At 38.1% G+C, this 27,922-nt stretch overlaps 2 protein-coding genes across 3 annotated transcripts; one reads left to right on the top strand and one right to left on the bottom strand.

The window, feature by feature from the left end:
- LOC133458768 (serine-rich adhesin for platelets-like) lies at positions 1-4,100 on the top strand. The gene is made up of 5 exons (XM_061738971.1): positions 1-157; positions 1,995-2,783; positions 2,899-2,967; positions 3,064-3,142; positions 3,233-4,100. Exons 1-5 carry the CDS (start codon positions 82-84, stop codon positions 3,408-3,410), a joined length of 1,191 nt encoding a protein of 396 aa, XP_061594955.1. The 5' UTR covers positions 1-81; the 3' UTR covers positions 3,411-4,100.
- Positions 4,094-24,494, bottom strand: LOC133458751 (excitatory amino acid transporter 2-like). Of its 2 annotated transcripts, none has more exons than XM_061738962.1 (11): positions 24,316-24,494; positions 16,052-16,191; positions 15,135-15,287; positions 13,677-13,927; positions 13,454-13,562; positions 12,866-12,992; positions 12,537-12,770; positions 11,774-11,968; positions 11,282-11,416; positions 9,228-9,438; positions 4,094-8,298 (listed from the first exon to the last, which is right to left on the bottom strand). In XM_061738962.1, the coding sequence occupies exons 2-11, from the start codon at positions 16,179-16,181 to the stop codon at positions 8,227-8,229; spliced, it is 1,617 nt and encodes a 538-aa protein (XP_061594946.1). In that variant the 5' UTR covers positions 16,182-16,191; positions 24,316-24,494; the 3' UTR covers positions 4,094-8,226. The 2 variants fall into 2 exon arrangements, with proteins under 2 accessions (XP_061594946.1, XP_061594940.1); XM_061738956.1 differs by lacking the exon at positions 24,316-24,494 and adding an exon at positions 18,023-18,278.
- Positions 24,495-27,922: the final 3,428 nt, after the last annotated feature.

The raw sequence follows: 27,922 nt of genomic DNA, 5'->3' as shown, positions 1-27,922 counted from the left end.
GCATGACACATCTCATTCAGATTGTTCTAAGCTGTTCAGGCTCACACTTCATTCACTTCAGCCTCTGCCTCCTTTACCAGCATGATGAAGATGAGAAATCTTCTTTTGGGCTTTATTCTTGGACTTCTTACTGCTGTCCATTCAACACCTGTTAACAGTAAGTGACATTTAATTTGATCTTTTTATCTATATCTATCTATATCTATTTATCATACATGGTATCATGATATCATGTATACAGATATAGACAAACAGATATAGATATAGAGCTTAAACACTCAGGATAAAAGGAATAAATCAACTCAATGATTGAATGAATTCAACACTTTAAGAGTGATGATAAAATCCACCCTAGTGTTATAAAAGAAATCATCACTAATTATTGATGAAAATCCCAATTTTTACTACTTGGGGGATAATTTACAGTACTCGTTTATTTTTACTCTGATAAAACAAAGTCGATCTCGATCTTTGATACAGACTTCTCCATCAAGCGCCTTTCCTTACACTAGTCAGCACCCCAAGATGTTCTTTGTTTCAGGTTTAAGTCTTTCCGTGGGATTCGTATTTCATTGCTGGCGCACAAATCTGTGTGGAACACACAGAGCGGCCTTTGTAGATCGTTGTAAGCTCCTCCAGGAGACACATTTCTATGTTTAATCTTGAATACAGTGAAACCAGAGATCATCAAATTCTTGTTCCACCCGTTTGGGCGACCCGTAACTTCATGAGGGGGAAACACCTGATCGGAACATGACTGAGCAGAAGTGCAGAGTGGACATGTGATTTTATCCTTTAAGGCCATCTTACCATAGTCTGCACAAGAATCAGAGGCAAACTGTCCGAGAAGCAGAAATGAATATTATCAGTCCTAGTATGAGATGATTTATATCATTTTATTGATCTGTAAGTACACAATTAAAGCCATTTCCTGTGCAAATGATGACAAAAAAAAAGAAAAATAGACTTCTGCGACAAAATCTGTTTTGTAAATGTGTTCTGATGTTTGCATTTAATCATTAAGATAACAGAGCGTTCCAACTTTCTGGGTCTGGGACAATTATTTTAATGAAAAATATCTGAGAAACTTGGAGAGTGTCAACTTTCTATACAAGAAAAAAAAACACTAGATTTGAATTTCATGTCATTACTTTGTTTATGTGCTACTTTGCCAAAAAAGGCTGGAAAAACAACAGCAATAACTTAAATTTGTATAAACTCATGCAACATAAAAGTATATATATTGCACTGAAAATATACCTCAACAACATAAGATAGTATAAAATCATAGCCTAACACTTAAGTAAGACAGGAGTCACACAGACTGCAGTGGCAGCGTGAGAAATCGGATGTGCAGTGGATTCAAAAGTTGGGCAACACTCCTGTTTGCATCATTAGATACACCAGTGAAATCAAAGCACCAGACTCAGCGGTGAATCCAGCGCTGCACATCGTCATCCCGCTGAAAGTGAATGGATGGCTGATGAGTGAAATGTACACATCTTAAGGCTTTGTTTGCTTAAATGACTGTAATTTGCAATGAAATGCATGACTGACTTACACAAACGAGCACCATTGAAATAAAATGTACATTTGATTGGGAAAAGTCAGCAAACATTTCCTTACATTGTCTGATAAGGCCGTTTGTGTAATTCTCTCTGACAGAAACCACTCTGTCTAGTATAAGAAAGACAGCCGTATTAGTCACAGTTCTGACGTATTAGGTGTGTCAAAAACCAAAACTGATGCTTTGATGAGGCAAGCCCTCTCGTTGTCGAGTCACAATTAGTCACTCAGATTAATCATTACTGTCTCTCACCGCACCTTATCAAAGCAGACCGCAAAACAAGCTGTGGCAAGAATTTGATGTAATGGACGTCAACCTGTTGTAATACATTAAAAAAGCTGGGAAACGTCCCTTTCTGCTCATGTCAGGGCTCGTAGGTAAATACTTAAGATAATCCATGGCTTCTGTCTTTTTCTCTTTGTCCTAGCTGAGACAAGCCTCCCTCCCAAAGCAGAGGATGACGTTTTGGAAGAGGCCATGACAGACGGCTTCCTCGTCGAACAGTCTTTTGTTCCTTTAGTCACAACTGAGTCATCTCAAAAAAACACAACCATTCAAGCATCTGTGCAGCCGTCCTTGGATTCCATGACTGAGGGCAGCGCGGAGGTCCCGTCTTCCACGTTCTCTGAACTTGGAGTTGGACACTCCTACACCACAGGTGTTTCACACACTCAGAGCCCTGCCTTCACTAGGGACTACATGGCAGATGGGAGCTTTCCTTCACTTACGACTGCATCAGCAATCACTGAGGCATCTCTGCAGACGTCCTCTGATCTCACGATTGAGGGCAGTGGTGAGATCGTATTCCCGGATGACATTGGAAACCCCACCACGACTAGTCTTGGTGTTTCACACACTGAGAGCCCTGTGTTCATGGTGAACCCTGAATCAGTTTCATCCACCATCCAAACCTTCCAGGCCGGGCTCACCTCTTTAGCAGCGCCAAAAGAGGCTCGCTCAAAGATCTTTTCGCTCAAAGATCTTTTCAATCTCCCCGATGAAGTCTCTGCCTCCATCAGCGACTTCCTAAACAGTTTCGATTTGTCGTCTGGTTCGGGATCTGGAGATTTTGAGACAAGTTCTCCAGTGATTGTTGAAACGACTGAAAGCACTGAAAGCACTGAAAGCACTGAAAGCACCACCGTCACCACAAGTTTGAGCTTCGCAGAGGCAGACACCTCAGAAAAGATGACAAAAGAAGTTCAGGCCCATAAAGGTAAATATTCTAACCCCGATCAGCGGACCAGCACACATTACATGGTTCTTTTGGTTACTTGCTTATTATAAAAAAAACAAATGTGTGTAACTCTGTGTTTTTCACATTTCTTTAGACTCACAAGCCATTGTAGGGGCGCAACCTGAAACCAAAACAGAAATGCACAAAGGACACAATACACCTGGTACGTAAAGTTTAATAATAAAAAAAAGAAGCAAAAGAGTAAACACTTTGGTTTAAGATATTCTGATGTCTAATACCTTCTCTCCCAAACCTCCAGACTGGATCATCATCCTCGGATTCCTTGTTGGTCTTGCTGCACTTATAATGCTCTGCGCTGCCATTGCTACCAAAGACAAGTAAGACTTCATTGCTAGAATGGTAATCATTCTTGTGTCCATAATCTGTTAGAGCAGTGATTTAATTTCACGTTGTTCTTCATCGTGCAGGTGGAACGCACCAAAGCAGCCATCTGAGAACAGTGCCAAAACAAACTCCTCCAACCAGAAGATGGAGCTAGAGATGCAGACCTTCTTGCAAAAGGATGAGCCCAAGGAGGAAGGAAAGGACTCTGAGTACACCGTTATTCCCCTGGATGAGCTTCCAGAGAATTACTCAACAGATTGAGGTTTGGAGATGAACCTTGTGGAGAGTTGACTCATCATCACACATCCCAAAGACTGTTCTTGAAACAGATTTTATTGGAGGGCCACTACTGTAAGGACTATTGAGCAGAAGGTTCTTTTTCTTTTCATTTCAGGCCGAGAGCCTTATCAGACAGATATGTGTGGCCTGCGTTTTGCCTGCTGGCTTTCAAAAACTGTTACCAAACTTTTAAGTTAAAATATTGTTTTGATTAATTTATTTTCCAAATCAGCCTTTTTAAAACACATGTAAAACTGTCATAGTACAAATGTAGTTTTTATTTCAATTCAAATGCAGCTGAAAAATCTTCTGTTCTGTTTTTTTTTTTTTTTTGCTGGATATTTTTCTCTTAATCAGCCATTTCTACGTCTTTCTTTCTAACTTACAGGCTAAAATACTGGTTTTGATGCATCTTTTGAAGTGTATTTGTATTATAGTTTTATGATCTCTTTGAAATAACCTTATTCAAGACTGTTTTGTAAATGTTTAACTTATATTAAGCTGCCTATGAAAGTCTAGAGCACTGACCATTGCTTAGCCTACAAACGCGACCGCTCCTTTGAACTCCCAGCAGCGCTTGCAATGCTGTAAAATGCACTGATTGAATGTTCATATGCTTCACTGCATCCCTTGAATGACAAGAAATAAACACAATGACAACTCATCAATAAACGTTTATTTGTTTTTTCTTTGAATATTTACATGCAAGTATTAAAACATTTACACACTCGGAGTCCATGTTCTGGACAAATAGTTTTGTGCTTGTGGTAGTTTTATCAAGTACAAGTCCATTAAATTCTGTTTGCATTTAGTCGGTCAAAGTCAACAAAGTTCTGCATTACAGGGAAAGTTAAACGACAGAAAAATGTTTGATACATTCTTCTGCACTGATATGTGCATAGAATCAAAAGGAAAAATTACAAAATAAAGAATAACATAATCTAAAAGTTCACATAATGATAGAAAATATTTACTAAACAGATGGCTAGCAACATATTTTAAAATTAAAACAAGGACCAGTAACAAATAAATCAGGAGGGAGAGTGGTGGAATGAATCATTAGACATACACTGGTGTATTTTCATCATTGATATTCAAGGTGCCAGAGCCAAACACTTGGCATCTCGTTGAATTTACCCAGCCTGTGGAAATACTGAAGCTTTTAACACCAATATCTTCACGGACCTAACACTTAACCTGCACCATTCCCACTGTTTCGCCCCTCTGGATTTGTTCTTGATTTCCATGGGAGTACCAGCACCAATGGATGCAGTAGCAACTACCTGTGGGTGTTATTGGGTTGGCAAACAACCAATCAGAGAGATGTAGTGACTTAGGCAGAGCCACAATCTGGCACGGAGGGCCACTAAATGATTGTTGTATGGTTTGGTAAAAAAATGTTAGTTTTTTTCTGAGTGAGCGATTCTTTAGCTTTCTTGGTCGTTTTACGTGGTAGCTTTTACACACTTCTGTGTTAGTCGTAAAAATAAAGCCCACCCAATCCCCTTGCAATTAGTTTGGTACGTTCTGCGCTGGTTGGCCGAGAATTAACTAAGAATGAAAAAGAATGAACCAGACCCAGTTACCAAAAGAGAAATGTTCTGTGCAGTTGGCCAAACTACAGAAAAACTGCCTTCTTGGGTTTGAAACCGACGTTCAACGTTACAAAATTTGCTTGAAAATTCCCATTCCCATTTATTCCCATAAAATCATTAGAAACAAAGTCTTGTATGACTGTCTTTAAAAAAAAAGAAAAAAAACAAGCATTTGCTGCATACAAACTATCATAATGTCACAACCTAGTGAAACATATTGGTCTAAATAAGGAGAAATGCCCTAACATTGTTGAATATTGTATATATAGGTATATTCTTTATAGAAACATTTAGCATAGTAAAAATAATTATAATGACAAAAATGTCACGTCTATACAATTGTTATTTTAAGTTTATCTAAAGAGAGTATATACACAAAGTGCAAGGAGGCACTTTAAACATGAATATATAAGCTATCGCTTATCTGAAGGAGAGAAATATAGTCCAGGTTTGACCAAGGTTCAAACAGAGTTTCAGGACTGTGAAACTCGAAAAACGTGTGAAAACAACAACGACCTTGTTGTTAGAGCATCAGATTTATGCGAGTACTGGAGGCAGAATTTAGTGTGCATAAGCAGACGTGACCATGTCTAATTAACTTTGAATTAAATACAAGCTTGTTATTTACAGTCATGTGAAAAAGTACACCCTTTTTCTGGTCTAAGGTTTTGCATTTAGAGGACATAAAAATAAAAACCACCTGTCCTAACCAAGGTCTTTAAAATTAGGCAGATACAAATCCTGAGATGAAGAACACACATTACATTACACCATGTCTATTGTTATTCAAACAAAGAATACCGTTTTAAAAATGCTGAAGCAATGTGTGAAAAGCAAGAAACCCCTCGCTGCGTCCACATGTATTGAAAGGGTACTTGGCAACCAGGTGATGTTGATTGAATTGACATAATCAATTAAGTTAACACAATGCCAAAGAGGAAAGACAGCAGTAATGATATTGGAGAACTAACTTGTTCATTTTTAACCATTTTGGAGTCCATGGTTCAACAGGAAGAAAGATAATACACAAGTGGAAAACAATAAAGAGAGCTGCTAAGTTGCTAGCAGTGGATATCGCAGCAAGGTCAATCCAAAGTCAACATATTCGTCTTAACTGGAAAGGGTCGCCAGGAGAAATCCTCTACTCTTAGACAAACAAACTAAACATTGCAGCATGGAGTATTTGAACAAATCACAGGACTTCTGCAGCCATGGTCTTTGGACAAGCAAGACCACAGCAGAGGTCTTTGATGAAAGCCTCTTAGCATATTAAGCCTATTAATGATCTGGGCTTCCGTTGCGCCTGCAGGAATTGCAAACATGCGGTGACTGATTTGACTCCTCTTTATATAAAATTACTCTTAAGATGAGTGCAAGGTCATCTGTCTGATAAGTCGAGCTTTGATGAGAACGCTCATGCAACAGACCAATGATCCCAAGCACAGCAACAAATTTATAATACTTTGGTTAAGAAAAAAACCCAAGACAAAACTAAAAATATATAAGGCATTGCAATGACCTTGTGAAAAAATTTGTGGTGAGAACTTAATACAGTTGTATATAAATGAATAGATTCGAGCCTAAATAAACTGAAGCCATGCAGAAGACAATTAAGGGATTACTATTGCTGTTCCAGTGCCTACTGAACCCTGAGTCCTTAGTTTTTCAAACATTGCTTGTGCATGCACATTAGTTTTTGTTAGGTAAATAATGACATGGTATGATACAGCATGTGTTTTTCATTTAAGGTTGTATTTCCCTTATTTTAACATGTGGTTAAGAATTAGGCATCTTAAAAAAATAAATAAATAATTTAATCTGAATCTAAATCTGCCACTTCTAAAATAATCTAGATAATATTTTCTGAGAAAGGCCCAGCCATCCTCCTTTGGAGTGAGACAAAGTTAGAAAATGGGGATGCTTCATTTCCACACCTAAAGTTTCATCCTCCATATTCTACTGAAATGATAAGTAACTTTTGTCCAGAAATGTCTTAGTCGTCATAGTGACTGCACTCTGCAGGTAACATCTTCAAGGCAAGGTTGTCATAAATAGCAAAGAAACAGTTTTGAAATAAAACACAAAACAAAGCACTAGCCTACTGAGAGTTTCAGAGGCAATCCTCTCTTGCTTTCTTACATTGAACTTCCTTTTTTCTTTGCTTGTTAGACTTTTTCTCTTCCTCCCAGTAAACCATTTTTCCAGAAACAGGCAAGCAAACTCTCAGTGCTTCACACATACAGAACATACAGTACATACAAAAATAAATAGATACATTAATTACCAAGTAAATACAATAACTACGAGGGCACCCTTCATTCACGCTATTGTGATCTTTGCTCTCAGCAAGACACCCTGTACTGTTTGTTGCCATATTTAGAGGCCACTCCTGCTCCTCTTAAGTCTTAAGCTTTGCTTCTTAGGCTTGAACATGTGAGTGACATCAGGGTTTAATCCCATAAGTCAAACAGTCAAAGGTGAAGAATTGCTTAACTGTCCCGCACTTAGCTCGCAATGCCTCGAGAAGCACTCTTACTTTTCTAAGCGTGAAGTGGACATACGTTCAACCTCGTGTTTAGTGCTTCATAGAAGAAAGAGCATTTCAAAAATCACATTTATTCAACTGACAATTACAGCGATTCAAAAATTAAACCTGTCAGATTCTCAAGAACCTAGATAATGCTATTTTTTAATTTACTTTTTTTTTTTTTTATTATTTCACTTTTGATTCAGTTTCAGCTGGCAAGGCCATCTTTACCACCTCATCATCTCTGTCCCTCAAGCTACAAAGAAAAAAAAAAGCTGCTTCGATACAAAAAACAAAATTAGTTGTTGCAAGATGAGGAGAACTATTTTCTTTGAAAGAACATGGAGCAAGCAGCAGCCACAAGTAAGGCCCTGAGTGTTGTCAGCTGGGTTTTTTTTTATTCTTCTGCAAAAGTGCACAGAATGCACAAGTTCATTAGTGTGTGAGTAGCTGGTGCAAATGGAAGAATTTATACAAGGTGCTCCTACAAGTTCTGCACCAGCGGCTACCCGGGTGGGTACATGACCGTTGCTGCAGTACAGTTAGCCTTCAGTTCTGGCTTTCCTCGCTTTCCTTGGTGGATTTTTATTTTTTATTTATTTTCTTTTTAGTTGTGTCCGCAGAATGTTAAAGCTGGTGAAACTCAGGGTAAGATGCAATGACTTCTGAATCTGCTTTACCCGAATTTCCATGGTTCCTCTTCAACAAGAGAGAACTCTCGAGTGTTGCCATTTTTGCCATTGGTGACCTGTAAGCAATTATCAATTATCAACTAACTATTTGGGCCAAGGCACCATTATGTTCAAACCATTAGTGGTTGGGAGCAGAAGCCATTATTTCTATACATTCAGGCCATTGTTCTTGGGGCTGAATTTTTGTTTGTAAAATCTCCAAACACAGAGAAACCTTTCATTTAAAACACTGACAGTGATTTTCTCGACATGTCACGTTACTTTTTGCTTACATTCCATGTCAACATAATTAGTTGTCCAGAGTTGGCCATGTATTTTATGGATTCTCTCCCCAACTGAATTACAATACTTGTATTTATCATTAAAACATCAGGCAGTGAAATTTCATCAAAAGTTTGTATAGAAACCAAGTGAAAGGAAAGGATCTGAGACAGGCATTTCATGAAAGTGTAGTGTCACTTTAGATCATATCTGTGAATCAGCAGTCTTTATGCATACCATTGGTAACGGAAATTGGTTGAAAAGATGGCCAGTAACTAAAGACTGTAATTTGGTCAGGGCTGCCATAAATACATGTCCAAAAATTTTTACAAAAGAAAAAGAAAGTAACAAAAATCAGGAAATACCACAACAAAATACATGTCAAATATAAACATGACAAAAAAAGTTTTCCATTTGGATTTTGCATGATTTTCTTTTTTTGAGTATAAAAAAAGAAGAACAAACTTTGCTTGTATTGGACCTGGTATCACAAAAACTGCTTCATCATATGATGTATGGGTGAATAAATAAATAAATAATTTATTTAACTTTTTCACCATTAAAAAAACACATTTTCATTAAGGAAAATGTGACAATTACTATCAACAGAGACGCAAATACAGCAACCACACTGAAAAAGGTTCACAGACACAATAGAGACAAACACAGAGTGAGGGAGGGTTCTCTACATACAAGTCTCTATGTCCGTTAATGTGAAATGTACCTTGCAGTCGTCTATCAAGATTGAATTGTGGTGAGCGTATACATTCTGGTTGGTGTTGTTTTCAAAGAAAGATTGTGTCTTTGCCATCTCAAATTCATCCATCCGAGCCTGTTGGGCGTCAAAGCTGTCAAGCTCATCTTTGGAAAGGTGGTAGACGATACCTGCTCCGTAGGAGTCCCCAACCACATTAACTGAGGTACGGAAACGATCGCTGCATGTTGAAGAAGAAAGGGACATTTAAGACAATTGAAAAGTGATTTGTACAAGGAAATGGCCTGAACATTGGAGTAATACATATATTCCTTTGTGAAATATCTGTCTTCCTTCACAAGTGACATGGCTGTCCCCAACTGAAATATTTCAGAAACTGCTAAGTGATTTGTCAAACAAAAAGAAAGTAGTAGGCTGTGTAGAGTGTAGAGTTATCCTCTGCCAATTACTTGCATTTTCTTCAGTTATATTAATTAATCATTCACATTTCATCTATCTTCAAAATAGGCTTACCTTGGAAAAAACTGAAGTCTATTTTAACTTTATTTACAGCTATGTGTACATACTCCCAAAATTCGAGTGGTGCAGACGGCATAATCTCGATAACGATCAAACACCAACATCAGTTGATCCACTGCAATGCAAACAGCTCGGATGGATTCATCAACATGTTCAGACGAGCATCTTAAAATGTTGCAATGTTCCTGGAAATATGTGTGGAATTGTCAAATTTTTGAAAATAACTCCCACAAATGTGTTATTACTTACCAAATGGCATTTTAATTTTTATTTATATATATATATAAAGAGTAAATAGGTTAAAATGGGGATGGAAATATATGTTGAGTAGGTTCTGACATAGTTCTTACATGCTACTTACATACTTCATGCTTCTTCAAGAGTAAATCATACTAACTTCTAAAACGTCTAATGGTTTTAGCCGTTTTTTTGTTTTTGTATTTGCCTCATTTAGTATGCACTTATTTATCTTTAGTTGTACTTGGATTTATCTTTTATCTATCTGTTTTTGGTTGTTATTTGTTTTTTTTTCATTTTCGTTTTTTCATTTAGGAAAATTCATTTTCTTTTTTTCATTGTTTTCTGCTTCTTATTATCTTTAGTTTTTATTTTTTGTTTTTTTTGTCTTGTTTTTCTTTTTAGTTGTTGTTCTTTGTACTTGTTATCTACTTTGTTTTATTCTGTTTAACTAACATTTTATATTGTACTGTACAAGTTTTTTAGAAATGTATATTTGTACTGTTGGACCCCAGGAAGAATAGTTGCTGCTACTAATGGGGATCTGAAATAAATAAATAAATAAAAATAAATAAATAAACTTACTTGCAAACACGAAATATAAACACCCCCAGTAAAAAAAAAACTGTTATTTTGCCCAAAAAATGTAATCCCTCAATTACCACAACCTCTAGCATAGCTTCAGTCTGTAGGGTTGTACCTAAATGAGGTTAAAGCTTACATTTGCTTTAGCTTGAACCTCATGACTTACATGTGTAATCACAAATGCGTACTGCAGCTATTAAATACTTTGGCCACTTTCCAGCTGAGGATTAACTTTCATCAATGTTGTTGGGTTCAGGAGATTCACATGTCCGGCCACAATGTAGCCAAGCCGTTCTCCACGCTCCCAGGAGACGTGGAAAGTCAATCCGGCCATGTCCAGCAGTACATCCTTTAATCTCATCTGTCTCAAGTAAAAGTTTGAAAAACTGCCAGGTGCAAAACAGGGTTTGTGCTGGTGGTGATCCTCAACTCCTTACTGTGGCTGTGCACAAAATCAATCCACTCATTATTAGCTACAAAAGATAGCCTGCTCTACTAATATATGTTGTTTTGGACGGTACTTGTCCACGGTCCAACACATTGGAGTGGAACCATTTCAGTGTTTTGGGCGGGGTCAGCGTTTGCTTGTTTATGAATTGCTGCCATACAAATCTCCTAATTTCTTTTTCTGAATTGAAAAAAATGTGATAGGTCAAAGTGCAAGGTGTTGGAATACGTTGGTGAGCTTTGAAAAGTGATGACAGTGTTGATGTGCAACTCACAGCAACCAGTCGACGGCGACCAGCAGGCTGATGTCCTGAGTGGGAAGCCCCACTGCTGTGAGAATCAAGAGCATTGTCACAAGTCCAGCGCTGGGGATACTGGCCGCTCCGACACTGGCCAAGGTGGCTGTCATACTGAATAGGAGACAAAGTCAACACTCAGCAGGCTTCAGCGTGTCACTGCTACTTTGCACACTGAACACAGCATATACTGTAAAGTATGAGTAGAAAAATATAACCCAGAAAGCTATGATGACACATTAAATATTGGAATGACCAATGCGTGAAAATGAAAGTGTTTATAGTGACCAAATAAAGATAAAATAGTCCTTATTCTTCAGTGTCCGTCTGAGAATGGTGTTTCTTCAATTCATTCACTCTCCATTATTTAGCCTATTTAACACCCAGACATATCAACCAAACTTTGGCTGATATGTTGCCAAATCCTAACCCTTGACATGTGCTGTGACACTTCTGTAGCCACATTCTTACCTCACAGTAATTATCTGGCCCCAGTCGAGATCAATCCCATTCATCTGCGCGATGAAGATGGCGGCCACGGCCTCGTAGAGCGCTGTGCCATCCATGTTGATGGTGGCGCCCACTGGGAGGACAAAACGCGTGACTCTCTTATCGATCCCCAGATTCTCCTCCAAGCATCGGAATGTGACGGGCAAAGTACCGGCGCTGTGGAAAATAAAAGCAGGAAGAAATGATTTACAATGACAGTCGCAAAACAGCATGTAGCTGCATTCCAGCTGCAAACTCTGCTCTCAATTTGGTTTAAGAAAACCTTTGGAAACAATAATCTCTACAATAAATTGTCCTTTATGTTGAATTAAAGTCAATGGATTGAAATAGTTTCATACTTCATACTGATATATGATATAAATACACCCAAAACTAGTGTAAATAGTGACTTAAAATGTGTATGCATATAGCTGACTCATCATCTAACTTTCTTGTGTTTAATTTTGACAAAAGGACTAGATGTGACTTTTCTTTTAAGAGTGAAATTTACAGACATTAGCAGGTATGTTGTATCTTATTCTTAAAAAAACATGGAAAGAGGAAAGACATGGCACACGGAGGCAAAAAAAAAGCTTTTTCAACAGTGCTCCATAGTTACCTAAAACAAATGTTACTGTTATCATTCACCATTTGAAGAGACTATTCAAGAATCACACATGCTGCGTATACCAGGGAAGGACATTTTTAGTCATTAAAAATACAAAACAGGAGCAAAAGTAGATACCTGGATGCTGTTCCCAGTGCTGTCACCCAAGCTTGGAATATGCCCATAAAGAATGTGAAGGGGTTTTCTTTTACTGTCACAAAATAAATCAGTGGAAGAAAAATCCCTCCGTGGATGATGAGACCCACTATCACCGTCACCATGTACATCCCCAGCTGCCTGGCTACCACCTCCAGGTCAGCGATGGAGATGATCTTTCCACAGATGAGGCAAGCGATACCGAGAGGAGAGTACCTGAAAGTAGATATCACATTTTTTTTGTTATTAAGAGAGAAAGAAAAAGTCCATGCAGGATATACAAAACAATGATGCTGGAGGACTGCACTTACCACATGATTGCGCCTACAAGTTTCATAACAATCTCATTCAGCACATTGAAAAACTCCAACATTAGCTTTGCCCTCTCTCCCATTTTTCCCATAATGACTCCAAAGGCGACAAAGAATCCAATCAAACCTGTATGACACAAAATATAATGATGCTGACAAAGGAAATGAAGCACTAGATGTTTTCATGCTTGAAACAGTTCTATGTTTCATTGATGGCGTTACACAGACATTCTCATCTATACGAAACGTAATAGTCTGAACTGTATATCCATTTGCATTTATAGCACATTATCTTGACTTCATGACTTTAAACAGCACAAATATTGTTAAAGTATGGATAATGGGCCATAAACATTTATATACAAAGTAAAAAAGCAAGCAACGAATACCTGAAATAAATGTATCAAGATTTTTCTGGTATGCGTTCTCAAAACTTTGGATATATATATAACTCATAAGGCAGAACAGGTCATTTTTCTTTCATATTATATAACCAAAAATAGAAACAACTATTTATTTTCTCTCTTCAACTGTACTGCCAACTCATTTCAGTCATAATGTAGGTGTGTTTTCAAACTTTTTGCTTACCGAGGACATTCATCCCACTCTTGAACTGAAGTGACCTCTTAACTGTGAACTGTGGAGGTGCTTTGGTCCTGTTAGTGGGCACTGGTATTTTGGTGGTAACTGTCTGGATCTGGACATGAGAGAGAAAGGGGGGGGAAAAAAAAACCAAAAGAGAACAGATGAGGGAACCGACATATGAATCAGGCAGCATGAGGTGGGTGGAATTCATCTGCGAGACTCCCACCTGTTGGAAACAGGCCTGCACCAGGTTCTCTGGGAAAAGGTTTCGGATGAGATCAAAGAAAGCATCCATGCTGGACACCTCGTCGTTCTTCTTTCCCTGTCCGAGATTAGCCTTGAGCTTGGGATTCCCCGGATGGATGAGCAGCACCAGCACCACTCCCAGAATAGCTGCGATCACCGTCGTGGACATGTAGTACACCATGGCCCTGGTCCCCAAGCGGCCACTGGATTTGGCATCCAAACCGGCAAGTCCTGTTGGAATGATATGTTTTACATGAGAAATGGTATTTCTGACATTCTATAAGACAAATTCTGAGACACACTGACAGGCTGACAGCTATTGAAATTTTAATAGGATAATATATCCAAGAGAATAAATGTTGGCTGTTTTATACCCATATTTCACAGAAAACTTTAAATTAAAAGTAAATGACAGACTATGGGTAATTGATTTTGATTAAAATGCTGTTTGCAATTTCAAGGTTGTGTTGATATTGACACAAATTAATTAATTTTTATTTTGAGTATATTTCAAACAAAAACAATACAATGGCAAAAAAGAAAGAAAAACATACCTGAAAAGGAGTGGGATGAAGTTTAATTTTAATTTATATAATGATTTATTTAATTTATATATATATATATATATATATATATATATATATATATATATATATATATATATATATATATATATATATATATATATATATATATATATTCCCCTTCATTTTACCTTACATATCTACTCATGGCAGATTTCATAATTAACAAATGTCCTTTATCCATCCCATAACAATAGTCAGAAGATAAAATGTTCCTCTTATGTTGCACATTTTGTGGAGTTTTGAGACGTGTCAGGATATGTTTGTTTTTACATACTGTTGGACCGCTGCAATTATATTGTATCTTGCATACAGTGAAAGTAAAGGCATCTTATCTTAGCTTCAGGGTTTAGATTTTCTGGATGATTTCACTTCCCTTGATATGGAACAAAACAGCAACAAAACACAAAGGGGTAGCACAAAGGCAGCACATGCCCCACCGTGAACTCTCCCAACCCCTCACCCCTCCCCCACTTCATGAGCACAAACATGAACGATCGGTGCTTGGCTGGGAAAATGCTTATGTTCTGGGGGCCAAGATGCCTCAGCTCTGTTTGTTTTTTAAGGTTTTATTTAAAAAAAATGTTCTGATGAGAATGGAAGCTAACGAATGATGACAAAAGAAAAATGGGCAAGACACTGAACCCCAACATTGCCCCTCTCAACATGTTCCACACTTGCAAGTCACTTTGGGTAAAAGTGCTTTTCAAATGAATGAAAATAATGAAATGTAAGTAATGTAAAAATACACCCACTTATTATTGGTGTTGGAGCTCAAACTCCCAGGAGATTCAGGGCAGTTGTTTGCAACTTCAGCAGAACATTGTCTGCAGAACACACTGTCATACACCCACCTGTGACCAGACTGGAAACAACGAGAGGCAAAATAAGCATCTTCAGCATCCTCATTAGGATCTCCCCAGGGAACGCAATGATCATTATCACATCAGGAGGTAGAGGTGAGATGTGCCGCAGAAGCATGCCGGTTATGGAGCCCAGAAACACACCTGTCAATTGGAGATAACTTGTGTCAAACACAACGACCCAGGTGACTCCGAGCAAAGACAATATTTAAAACCTTGTATATATACACACGTGTCTAAAAAATATATATCAACACTTGTGCGACAAAATTGAAATTCTCATTATCCTTGACCTATCTGAGCGTGACAAAGTGGTCGAAAGTTGTTACTAAGTTTAGCATATTTAAGTAAAATGTATATGCAATATGACCTTATTTCTAATTTATTTGTTCAAGACAGAGCTGTAGCAATTGGTCTCCAGTGATAGCAAGAGATGAACAACTCCCATATTACCTCAATAAAAATGTAAGATAAGAAACACTGTGTAGGTGTTTCTGATTGGACGAATGAGAAACATGTTGAAAAATGCTTTGCATGAACTTTGTAATAGAGTTTTTCCACCGTATCTTGGTTTTTGTAGACATTATACTGCAGTCTGTTGTTGAAGAAAAATGAAACGACATGCAATTATTGTAATAAGTTGTTTGCGAACAAGAGGACTGTCACCGTTCTTAAAAGGATATACAAGTTGTGTAAGTAGCAGTGTTATTCTTATTTTGAAGAAAAAATATAAATTCTATGTATTTTCATTTATCTTTAGTTTCCGTGGAACCCAATGGCCTGATAATGAGATCTGTTTAAATATGCTCATACACTACAAACCAGTCTAGTGTTTGAAATGTGTTCCAGGGTCACCTGAACTATATGTAGATGAGTACAAAAAATGGCTGTATGGACTATAAACTTACCCAGGATTGTGAGAGTGAGGACCATGTTCTTCATGATCTTATCACAGACGGTGCTACATGGATAGTCGGGAGTGTCCACGATCGGCTCCATGTTGCCCTCGCCCATCCTGACCTCTACTTGCTTCTGCATTTTGATGGCACTGAAATATGTGAAGAAAAAAATAACAGAGTTTAGTTTTCAGCCATGAGTGACCACAGGGTTTGGTAAAAGGAGGTTTCTGCTTCTAGCTACTCCTAAATGTTGATGACGACACCAGGAAAAGTTGTTGGAGGGGTTCATGGATGAATCCAAGCAAACTGCATTGGCGACTTCAATGTGAGGAGAAAACCCTCAAAAGGCCGAACTGTGTCGTGCCTGCATTATGTTGAAATGTCATCACCATAGGGATTTGATTTTTTTTTTTTAAGTCATTGGGAAAATAATGAAAAAACCTTTAAATTATTGAATTTAATTAACTGTGCATAATTTGGATTTTGTGCACACTTGTAAAATTTTGGAGGGTAGCCATTTATAATTTTCAACTGACAATGCTGAACAAATTGACCAGCTAACAATACTTGAAAAACGCTGTACGCTACAATACTTGTTCATTTACATCGTTAGCCAACTATTTCCTATTTCTCAACCTACCGCTTGGATATTTGATGAAATCTTGTGTATGTTAGTCATCCACCACAGATGCATAACTGCTTTTGTGGACGATTGTCTCCTGAATGTTCAACAAGAACATTGTGAAAATATGCACTTGTACTTATTTTTTCAGGAGTCACAATGAAATCCTCTAAGGCTGGTAAATATATTGCTTTGAGATTCAGTTGCAAGCTCACCAGACCTACTCTGCACTTCTTAACATGTGGCCTCGACTTCTCTCGAAGGTTACACGTACATGTTTGTTGTGGTGTGACTTAAAGCTTCTTTAACTAAAGATCAACTCTCCCCTGAGTGGCCTTTTTAATCCTCCGTTGAACAGACGTACACAGTTATGTAACAGGAAACACCTGTGGTCACTTGAACAACTTTGACCTTGATGACTCGGACACTAGCTACATATAATTTAGTGCCCAACGCAAAATAATACAAGGGTCTTCTGGCCAAAATTTGTGAACTGAAAGAGAACTTTCCTCCGCTTAAATCACTTTCAGGAGACAATTGGATGTCAGTTGATGAAACAAAGCTTCAATTCATCATTCAGCAAACATGTCATTTAAACATTGTGTAAAATATTTGCTATACTTTCAAGCATACAGATTACATTTTGGGCAAGAAATCATAGGGAACAGAGAACACATAAGGTGAAAACACACTAACTGCCAAGTCAATCAAGCCTGTCTGATACACCGTGCTTTGGCATTAATGAGACTTAGAAGTTATTTAAAGAGTTTAAAATTAGCCCTTTCAGCACCCAAGTGGTGGAGTTACGTAACAGAAAAGGTGCTTCCAAAGGAGAAGTCAAGGTGTCACCACCACCTGCCTGAAAGTACTCAGGACATTACTAACTTGACTTCCAAACATAATGGGGGTAATCAATTTTTGGGGGTTTTTCTACAGGTAGCATTCAAAGTGCAATGGATGCATCTAAATGATCAAGATGTCCATGAGTACAGATCTGTTGGTACAAGGCATTGTGGGAACAAACATTTTAAGGATGCAACCAATTTATTGCAACTACAATCAAAAGTGAATCAAATCTGTCATATCAAGACTTATGATTTCAGGCTCAATTTTCAAGTTCAAATAGCACCAGATATAACAACATAGTATACGTACATAGCAGTGATGACAAAATACTTTATCTAAAGTCTTACACCAACACTAGTACTTAAGTATTTGTATCGGTTTGTAACAGGCAAGAGTTTTTATTGCATCACTGCACTAAAGTGGCAGAAAAACCACAATCACGCTTTACAAGATGCCTCCTTGATTCCAGCTTTAAACAGATTACATCACTACATGCTACCAACGATGCTTACCAGTGGGTGATTTTGTTAGTTGGAACTGAAACTGCACTTGTGAAGAGATACTACACAGCCAATGGTGTCATGCAAAACGTTTGCAAAGTCATGGCTTGTGCATCAGTAAATCCAGTCAGAATCCTTACAAAAACTTTAGTCCTTTCACTTCTCAAAGATCTGCAGATCACTTCCTCTTCGGCATTGGATGTATATCCACAAGCTCAGATACCTGCTCTTTCAGGTGCAGGGAGGTGTGGAGAGGTAAACTGACAAACCTGGAGGTCGGACTGAAGGTTCCCAGACTGGAAGGGTGGAGTCAACCTGCTAAGATTAGCGGCAAAGTGGAAATCCTCATTTGACATTTCTTTCTAATTCTCCATTGCAACGCAAAGGTTATTTCAACTCCAATCTTTGTGTTCATTTAAATCTCATTCCTCCACAATGATTAAAGCACAGAAAGTGCAGTGGTTATGATTTCATAGTTCCCCTTTCAAACGTCCCTGGACCTTCTTCCAACTTCACTTAGGAGAGGTAAATTTCATTGTGTTGGACATTCAAAACTCTGGGTTCTTGTGCCAGAAGAGCATGTGCGATGCATCACCTCTATTGACCAATTTCAAACAAGGCTCTTACTTGTTTTATTTTTTACTTTCTTCCTATTTATTACTTACTTGTTGCTCTCACTTATGCATCGTCTTCCAGCAAAATGACTAGTTCTCCGTTTCGCTTTATTAAACATTTTTAGTCCCATGTGTTTTAATTCTGTTTTGCATTTTTACAAGACAACAATGACCAACATTGATCAAATGTGGTCGTTTTATCTGCACCAGCTCCTATGGCGCAGCTTTGTAAACATCATTTAGAGTGTGTGTGGGTTTTTTTTAAACATTAATTAGGTTTTTGTAATTATGCCGTAAATAGCATGTATGTTATGTTCTAAAGGCATTTAGTACAAAGTTAACAGTAAACAAAAACTTTGAGATTAAGTAGTCAAAGGTTTCCAGGGGAACTTGTTTCGCAAAATTAATGTTGTTTATCTGAGAAAATCAGAAAGACTGATTAAAGCTTTTCTTTTAATTAATCAGGCTTTAATTGCTTGTATACGGATAAACATTTCTTGTTTTGAATCAATTTTTATGGAGTTTTTAGTACCCGAGCGGCTTCTCTGAGATCTACTGCAGAACACAAAAGCGGAAAAAAAAAGAGAAATTCCGGATTGCTGAGATTACTCAACAACCTGGCCTCAGGTAAATTATACCGTGTATGTGTTGTACTCCAACGATAAAATCCTGAATGCTTATTATGCCGCTCTCAGCTCAGAAATTTCTCACTGATTCAAAATCAGTAAAACTGTGTTTTTGCATATTGTGAGAGCAAATGCAGCAGTCTGGCAAAGTCACATTTGTTCAGTCCAGCTTTGACGCCGTGCTGCAACTGACCGGGTTTCATTTCATTTAGTGTTTTTGTACAGATGGACACACCGTTTCATAATGACTTGTCATATAGTCATATTGGTTTTGGTAAAAATGATAATAAAAAAAAGTGTTTTTGTGACTTTCTATTGGACACACGCAAAAAAGATAGATTGTTGATGACGTTGGAATATTTTATCCATCTTCACAGTTGTCAGTTTCCTTGAATTTAAAAGGAAGGACCGGCTGTCCAAGCGAACGATTATGGAAATACCAAAAAAGTTTATAGTCTGTTGACCAGGTAACACTGAAGTGTGCGTGAAAATTCCCATCAGTTCTTAGAACGCTAGCAGGGAGGGAGGAGGGGGGCCAACTTAGAGCACATGGCAACACATTTGTCTCCCGGTTCCACACAAGTTCTCCAGTCTCCTCTCCCCTGCAGCAACAAGCCCACCTCATGCTGCAACACCTGACAACACGAGGCCACGCTTAGACAGCAGGTGTCTATAATTAACTAATCTCTCCTGAGCCATCCTAATTCCAGTACACATACACACCAAGATGGATCAGACGCTCTCAGAGAACGAGGCTGCAGCGGGGAAGTCTTCAAGGATATTTCTTGGAGTCATAAAACAAAGGCATCACTTTGGTGCTTTACTCAAGAAAAAAAAAACAAGAAAACAATGTTGATCTATATTTCATGAGTGGGATTATCTGCTGTGCCCTTTTTATTTTATTTTATGTATTATATTATATTTTATGTTTGATAGATAGCTAGATAGACCCTTCAATGCCACTGGTGTTTGCACAGCAATAAAATTGGATTACTTTGCAAACCAATCCGTTTCTAACTCCGGACAGGCCTTTTTATACTTTCAAAAGACAGGGCTCTAACAAAACTCAAGTTTACCATGCTCCAGTTTTATTCAAGTTCAAGTTTATTACTGCAAAACAGAAAACGGGTCATAAAGCGAACACAGGAAAAGCACCTCATACAGTACGCACTGTGAAGCACGTTGGGAGAGGAGTGATGATTCGGGTTTGTTTAGCAGTCACCGACTTGATCAAATTGGATCAAAATTGATTCATGCAGGATGATGATTCAAAGCACTTTAGCAAATCTACATCAGAATAAGTGAAAAAAAGAATCACGGTTCTGGTGATGGCGCAGTCAGAGTCCAAACATCAGGCCAGTTGAAATGCTGCTGTGGCATCTTGATAGAGTTGGCCAAAGAAGTCCTTTTTTTAAATGTATGTTATGAAAAAAGAATGGGTGAAAATGTCTCACACAGGTGTGAGAGAGTGATAAAGTGGTGCGGGACGAGGCTACTTGCTGCTAAAGGTGGATCCTGAAGCAGCTTCAGTGTTTGTTCGATAAGAGCATGATGGAAAAATAAAAGTTGTGCCATTGTTTGTCTGAGGTTACATTTGCCGAAAGAGCACTACGAATGCGTGACTTAAAAGTTAAAAGAGAAGGTACAAACTTTTGCATAAATTCCTACACAAAATCTAACCACGGTGTCCGAGCTGCTCAGGAAGTTGCAGCAATCCAAGAAAACTGAGCTGCAAGTTTGTGTTCATGGTTCAGCTGTAGGAGAAAACTTTCTACATATTTTATTTACAAAAGTTGCTATTAATTGAACTATGCTTTCACACTTGTTTTTCTTTTCCCTCTTTTTTTAAATTAATTTTGTAATGACATTTCTGTTCTTTATGGCCCTGAAGACGATTATGATAAATGGGCATTTTCACACTCTGTCTCCTTCCATGTCGGAAGGACGTGACACGCAAAATGACTTTGCATACAAAGATGTGATATTTTCCTTTTATCCTTATGGTAATTACTCCTTATGTAAGAACTTTATCAGGTCTAACAGACTTGAAAAGGCTCCTCGGCAGAATTGCGTCAAGATTTTTCACAAATGTTAGTTAAGGTTGAGCTCCTGTTTCCACAAAACTGAAATGAAACTTCAAAGCGAAAAAAAGTTTTTGTTTTGTTCTTGAACAAAAATATGTCTTTGAGAAACAAGTGGACTGAAAATCTCATTAAGACAGATGATCTTTTTAGTGAATCACGCCAACAGCTCCAGAGTGTAAATTACTAAATCGATATGGTAGATTTGTTAAATCTGTGAATCAAGGGAATACTAATTCAAAGTCCTCACTGTCTCTTATCATCCAGATGAAAATGATGAAGCAGCTAATGTTTTGTCAGCTTACCTTTTAATGTTTTCCAGTCATTCTATTTTTCATGCAGTAACTTCTTTGTAAGATAATATGGAGCAAGCTACCTGACACTTTTACAGTACACAATACATACATTTTCTAAAGAAAAATTACCCAAATACAATAATAAGAAGAAAAAAATAACCTAAATGCAAAGCTAATTTTAGCAGACTAGCAATTTCCAATTCAATCATATCCACTCCCTTCTGGCAAATACTATTTAGGCATGGTAAAAATCAAATGTTAGACATTTTCACTGAATAAAAAAAGCTTAACATAGAAAGTAATTTACTTTAAAAAAATGTATGGCACTACATTAACCTCAAAAAGGGATTCATTATTTTTGTTATATGCAATTACAATACAATGTATTGCTAATAATTGTATTATGTGAGTGGTGCAGAGGTCTTATAAATGATCAAAAATGCCCAATGCACATCTCAGTGCAAGCTTTGCTCCCTGAGTGTTCTCATCAGCTAAAAGCAATCCAGCATGTTTTGTCAGTTTGGACTGGAATCATGATGTACTACTGATGACCGTGTATCTGTGGTGATTTTAATGAGATATGTCTCACAAAATTGGGATTTTAAAGCCAGAGCTCAGCTCCAACCTCTGATTATAGGATTTAATTACACTTACTTATGCAGGAGATGTGCAATTATTCAAAATATCAAATCAGATAGCAACTCTTTACTTGCTCTGCCATCATGCTTCCACTTGAGAATGAAGCACAGAAGGAAATGTAATTTTCTACTCCGACTCAGTTGAGTCCTTTTTCCTCTCACAGTTCTCACAAAGCTTTGTTTTTCTGAACATTCTGCATCATGTTTTACCAGGAGATGTGTGAGAACTTCCACACCAGTTTCCATCTCTGTGCATCCAAACATGTGGTCCAGAAATGGTCTAATGCAGCTTGACAGGAAGCAATACTTTAATGGCAACATTACCCCCTTGAGTGTCTTGGTCACCACTGACATAATGTCTAGAATTATAAAGCTGTATGGCAGTTTTATCATTTTAATGTGTGGCATAGTTCTGTAAAGTGATGCACAGCTGTTGCAGGAGATGCCCAGGACAGGAATCTGTAATCCTACTAAATAATCCTCATTAGTTCTTCAAATAAATTCAAAACTGATTTTACTTTTATGTGGCTGACGCTAAACAATCACTGTGCACTTGCATAGTCTGGATCAATTAGTACTTAGTTATCTTGATTTGACCAATCAATGTACAGTTGCTTTGGAGCCGGTTCCCCTCTGAAAAGCTCCCAGTCTGAATAAAGTGCTAAAAAAGACCCTATAAAAGCAGTTTCTAATAAAGCCGATCTACACTCCTCATTCACATCTCCTCCTTCAAGTCGTGTTTATTTTTAAAGATTGATGGAAAAAACTCTGCTTCCACTGGCGAATCTGCCCTTAGAGGTCACTTTTCATCATGAAGGTAACAACACTCTATAGACCGCAAATGCTACAAGATTGTGAGAATTCGTGATCACGGTTAGGAAAGTATTGTGGAGAGCAGAGATTGACAATCACTTATTTGAAGAATTATTCCAATGAACATCACTCCAGCAAAGTTTTTTTCTTTTTAATTATTTCTAATTAAATTTGGTTTTATCTTTTTATTTTTAATTGACAGAGCTTAATTTGATCAACTTTAGTCCTGAGAATTCTGTTCCAAGTTCAATATTGGCTGATGGCTTTTATGTTTGAGGTGGGAAAGAGCGAGTGAACAAATATAATCAGAAGTTAAATTACATTTACGTGGTGATTCATAGATTGTCACTCACCACTTAACCCTTATGTAGAGCAGCTTAGAGCCAAGCAACACACAGAAATATTATACAGCCTTTCTCTCCCCTGTAAAAGATGATAAGTAGTTAAAAATGTTGACTTAAAAAAAAACTAGCATTTCTGATGAGTTTAAGCCCTCTGCTGGCCAGTCGCCCCCGGTTACCGAATTCCCTGACACCAAGCAGAGAAAAAGAAATTGTCTGATTTGAAATCCGTCAAGTCAGTTTTTTTTTTTTTTTTTTCAAATTTATAATCTAATCCTTCAGGCTATTCTTTTGAACTTCTCCTTCTCCCAGCTTTGTCTTGAGCTGTGGTTGGAGTCGATTGCACAGAGCATCATATCTTTACTAATACACATGTGGCTGCAGGCAAGCAGTTTAGTGTCACTTTCAGAAACTGTCACATCCATACAGTGCATTAGTTGGCATTTGACTCCATCTTGAGATCTAAAGTCATTCTTTCATTTGGCAGTTTTACATAATTTAGCTTCCTCAGGACTCTGTACACTGATGATTTTCAGTACAATCACTGTGCCAATATCCCGATGTGACCTACTTCAAGCTGCCTACCTCAGAGTAGGAGTGGGAATACAAGCAAGCACCCTCAGGTATACTCATAATGAGGTGGCAGCACTGACAAATGCTGTTCTTAGTGAATTTTCTCATATGTACATATGTAACCGTAATCAACAGGGTGAGGAATGACATTAAATACCATTTGTACTATGAAAGAGTTTTGACCATCCTGATGGGAATTATTCAGAACCGAAGGCAGATTTGATCTCCTCCTTGCAAACAAACCCGTTTGCAAACTTCCATAAATATTATTTTAAAGTATGCATACTGCAAATATATAGCATCCTGAAATGGAGCATGCTCACCTGTGGATGTCTTCTCTTCTTCAGTTGTTGTTGGGCCTTCCTGCTTAATTTCCAAGCAGCTGTGCATACGGTTAAAGCAAAATCAGATCTGCAGAGTTTCTGGAGTGACAGTAGCAGCAGTGTTCTCCTACTCTAAGGTAAAGAAATCTAAGCTAGGGAAACAAACACCCTGCATATGCACGGTGCGCTCACTGATACTCACACAGGGGTGGGGATGTGAAACGAGAGGTTGGTGCCTCCTCTCAGGATGTGGATGGGATGTTCTTCCAGTTAAAGAGTGATAGATTAGGAGACCTCGATACCTTTTTTGCATTATGGAACCATATTAATACGGAGACCTCTTGAAAACCTTACGGCTCAGTACTTCTAGTTATATGCAAATGTATAAAAGATTTTGAATCTGTTATACTTCTGTGGATCTTTTTTCATGTGTGCATCATTTTCGGATTAGCAAAGGTTTTGTCTTACACAATAAGACATTTCACATTTATTATGTGTCTAATTAAAATAGAGATTTTAAATTGCATGTCATTGTCTGCGTTTATCCTTGCAAATCACTTCGCAAGAGGCAGAGACCGAGCACTGAGCAGCTCATTGTTTAATTGGCCGGGCTTTACAGGTGTCCTGCTCAAAGCCTCGGTGAGCACAGCGGGCGTCTGCATCGCAGGAGTAAGAGCTAAGTTTAGCAAATCCTCTCAATGCGTTTCTCAATGACAGCACATGTCGGACAGTCCGCAGAGAAAGTCAGGAATGCATAACCTCACATGCAACCATAATGCAGCCACACACACAATCCCTGCACAAGCTCCTATTCACCCTGACAGGTGAATGTTCAGTCGTATACGGTGTACTGCCACGCATGCTCTGCTTGGAATGCATGCAAAGAGAGGAAATTATTTGTCTTTGCGTCATCACTGATGGCCCATTTGAATTAATGTGTATTTTATCAGATACGTGGACTAATACATATTTTTTTTTTATATTTATTTATTTACAGTGCCTTGCGAAAGTATTTGGTCCCCTTGAACTTTGTGACCTTGTGCCACATTTCAGGCTTCAAACATAAATATATAAAACTGCCATTTTTTTGTGAAGAATCAACAACAAGTGGGACACAATCATGAAGTGGAACGAAATGTATTGGATATTTTAAACTTTTTTAACAAATAAAAAACTGAAAAAGTGGGCGTGCAAAATTATTCACCCCCTTTACTTTCAGTGCAGCAAACTCTGTCCAGAAGTTCAGTGAGGATCTCTGAATGATCCAGTGTTGACCTAAATGACTAATGATGATAAATGGAATCCACCAGTGTGTAATCACGTCTCCGTATAAATGCACCGGCACTGTGATCATCTAAGAGGTCTGTTTAAAGCGCAGAGAGCATCATGAAGAACAAGGAACACACCAGGCAGGTCCCAGATACTGTTGTGGAGAAGTTTAAAGCTGGATTTGGATACAGAAAGATTTCCCAAGCTTTAAACATCCCAAGGAGCACTGTTCAAGCGATAATATTGAAATGGAAGGAGTATCAGACCACTGCAAATCTACCAAGACCTGGCCATCCCTCTACACTTTCAGCTCATACAAGGAGAAGACTGATCAGAGATGCAGCCAAGAGGCCCATGATCAATCTGGATGAACTGCAGAGGTCCGAGGTCAGAGGTCACCTACAGCTGAGGTGGGAGACTCTGTCCATACGACAACAATCAGTCGTATACTGCACAATTCTGGCCTTTATGGAAGAGTGGCAAGAAGAAAGCCATTTCTTAAAGATATCCATACAAAGTGTCGTTTAAGGTTTGCCACAAGCCACCTGGGAGACACACCAAACATGTGGAAGAAGGTGCTCTGGTCAGATGAGACCAAAATCAAACTTTTTGGCAACAATGCAAGACGTTATGTTTGGTGTAAAAGCAACACAGCTCATCACCCTCAACACACCATCCCCACTGTCAAACATGGTGGTGGCAGCATCATGGTTTGGGCCTGCTTTTCTTCAGCAGGGACAGGGAAGATGGTTAAAATTGATGGGAAGATGGATGTAGCCAAATACAGGACCATTCTGGAAGAAAACCTGATGGAGTCTGCAAAAGACCTGAGACTGGGACGGAGATTTGTCTTCCAACAAGACAATGATCCAAAATATAAAGCAAAATCTACAATGGAATGGTTCACAAAAAAACATATCCAGGTGTTAGAATGGCCAAGTCAAAGTCCAGACCTGAATCCAATCGAGAATTTGTGGAAAGAACTGAAAACTGCTGTTCACAAATGCACTCCATCCAACCTCACTGAGCTCGAGCTGTTTTGCAAGGAGGAATGGGCAGAAATGTCAGTCTCTCGATGTGCAAAACTGATAGAGACAAACCCCAAGCGACTTACAGCTGTAATCGCAGCAAAAGGTGGTGCTACAAAGTATTAACTTAAGGGGGCTGAATAATTTTGCACGCCCAATTTTTCAGTTTTTTATTTGTTAAAGTTTGAAATATCCAATAAATTTCGTTCCACTTCATGATTGTGTCCCACTTGTTGATTCTTCACAAAAAATTACAGTTTTATATCTTTATGTTTGAAGCATAAAATGTGGCAAAAGATCACAAAAGTTCAAGGGGGCCAAATACTTTCGCTGTATACAAAGTAGACAAATCGATAAAATTCTAATTTCAGTGAAACCCTGAAAACCCTATTGTGTGCACATTTGCACAAAAGTGTAGTTGACTTTGCAGATACTGATTTTTCCTTCATGGATAATGTTTATCTCTCATCTCTTAAAGGAGCTTGAGGCCGGATTGAGGCAGGATTTATGAAAAAAATCCGTATACATTTTAAGTTTTCTAGTAATAATGTCAGATGAAGTGTTCCAAACCCAAAAGAATGAGTCCTCTAGCGTATCTCTCCTTTGCCTTGAACAGGCTGTGTGCTGCAAAATGTGCTGCAATTCGGTCCCAAATTTCCCGCGCTGTCCTGCGGATGTGACGTCACATGACGCTGCATGTGCGTTCCCCTCGTTCTCCCGTGCCGGCTTCACTGTTGGCTGCAGTACCCCCAACGGCCATCGTGGTGAAGGGTGGCGCTAGAGAGTCTCATTTCTTAAAAGGAGCCTCAAGCTCCTTTAAATACTCTTAAATGGCAGACATTCAGCAGCTAAACAAAAAGAACTACTGCTGGGTCTACAGTATATTTTATAACACTTCCAGGCTGATGCACAACAATATTATTTCTTTTTTTTTCATTGCTTATGTCTTTCCCTCTTGGCATTGTGTCAATGACTTTGATGGCTCTATTACAGCTAATAACTTGAAACTTATACTTTCATAAAGGTCTGCACTCCTGAAAATCATTTGATGATAGGTTAATAATTAGCAGTTCCCGCTGTAACTTACCCTCTAAAATCCTACGCAAGTAAGTTGGTACTTGATATTGCCCAACTGATTTTTTTTTTCCCTGGGGTTTGATTTTTGTAAAATAAATAATTGTCCGATTTTTTTTTTAAAAAAAGGTCTTAATTATTAGACTAAGGCTGAAAAGAGGCTGAACAAATGTTTGCATATCACTGTAAGGCATCAACCCCCCCCCCAAAAAAAAAAAAAATCTTAGAAAACTGTA

Source organism: Cololabis saira, chromosome 2, assembly GCF_033807715.1.
Source record: "Cololabis saira isolate AMF1-May2022 chromosome 2, fColSai1.1, whole genome shotgun sequence".
Lineage (NCBI taxonomy): Eukaryota > Metazoa > Chordata > Actinopteri > Beloniformes > Belonidae > Cololabis > Cololabis saira.
This window is presented reverse-complemented; position numbering and strand designations above follow the sequence as displayed.

What these genes read in the sequence shown, in the direction of transcription:
- LOC133458751 (XM_061738962.1), bottom strand. Translation starts at nt 16,181, where the DNA reads ATGCAGAAGCAAGTAGAGGTCAGGATGGGCGAGGGCAACATGGAGCCG. An exon ending in TGTTTCCAGTCTGGTCACAG is followed by an intron (nt 13,928 to 15,134) that starts GTGGGTGTATGA and finishes TCATTCCAACAG; the next exon opens with GACTTGCCGGTTTGGATGCC. An exon ending in GTCGCCGTCGACTGGTTGCT is followed by an intron (nt 9,439 to 11,281) that starts GTGAGTTGCACA and finishes TTCAACATGCAG; the next exon opens with CGATCGTTTCCGTACCTCAG.
- LOC133458768 (XM_061738971.1), top strand. Translation starts at nt 82, where the DNA reads ATGATGAAGATGAGAAATCTTCTTTTGGGCTTTATTCTTGGACTTCTT. An exon ending in AGAAGTTCAGGCCCATAAAG is followed by an intron (nt 2,784 to 2,898) that starts GTAAATATTCTA and finishes ACATTTCTTTAG; the next exon opens with ACTCACAAGCCATTGTAGGG. An exon ending in CAAAGGACACAATACACCTG is followed by an intron (nt 2,968 to 3,063) that starts GTACGTAAAGTT and finishes CCAAACCTCCAG; the next exon opens with ACTGGATCATCATCCTCGGA.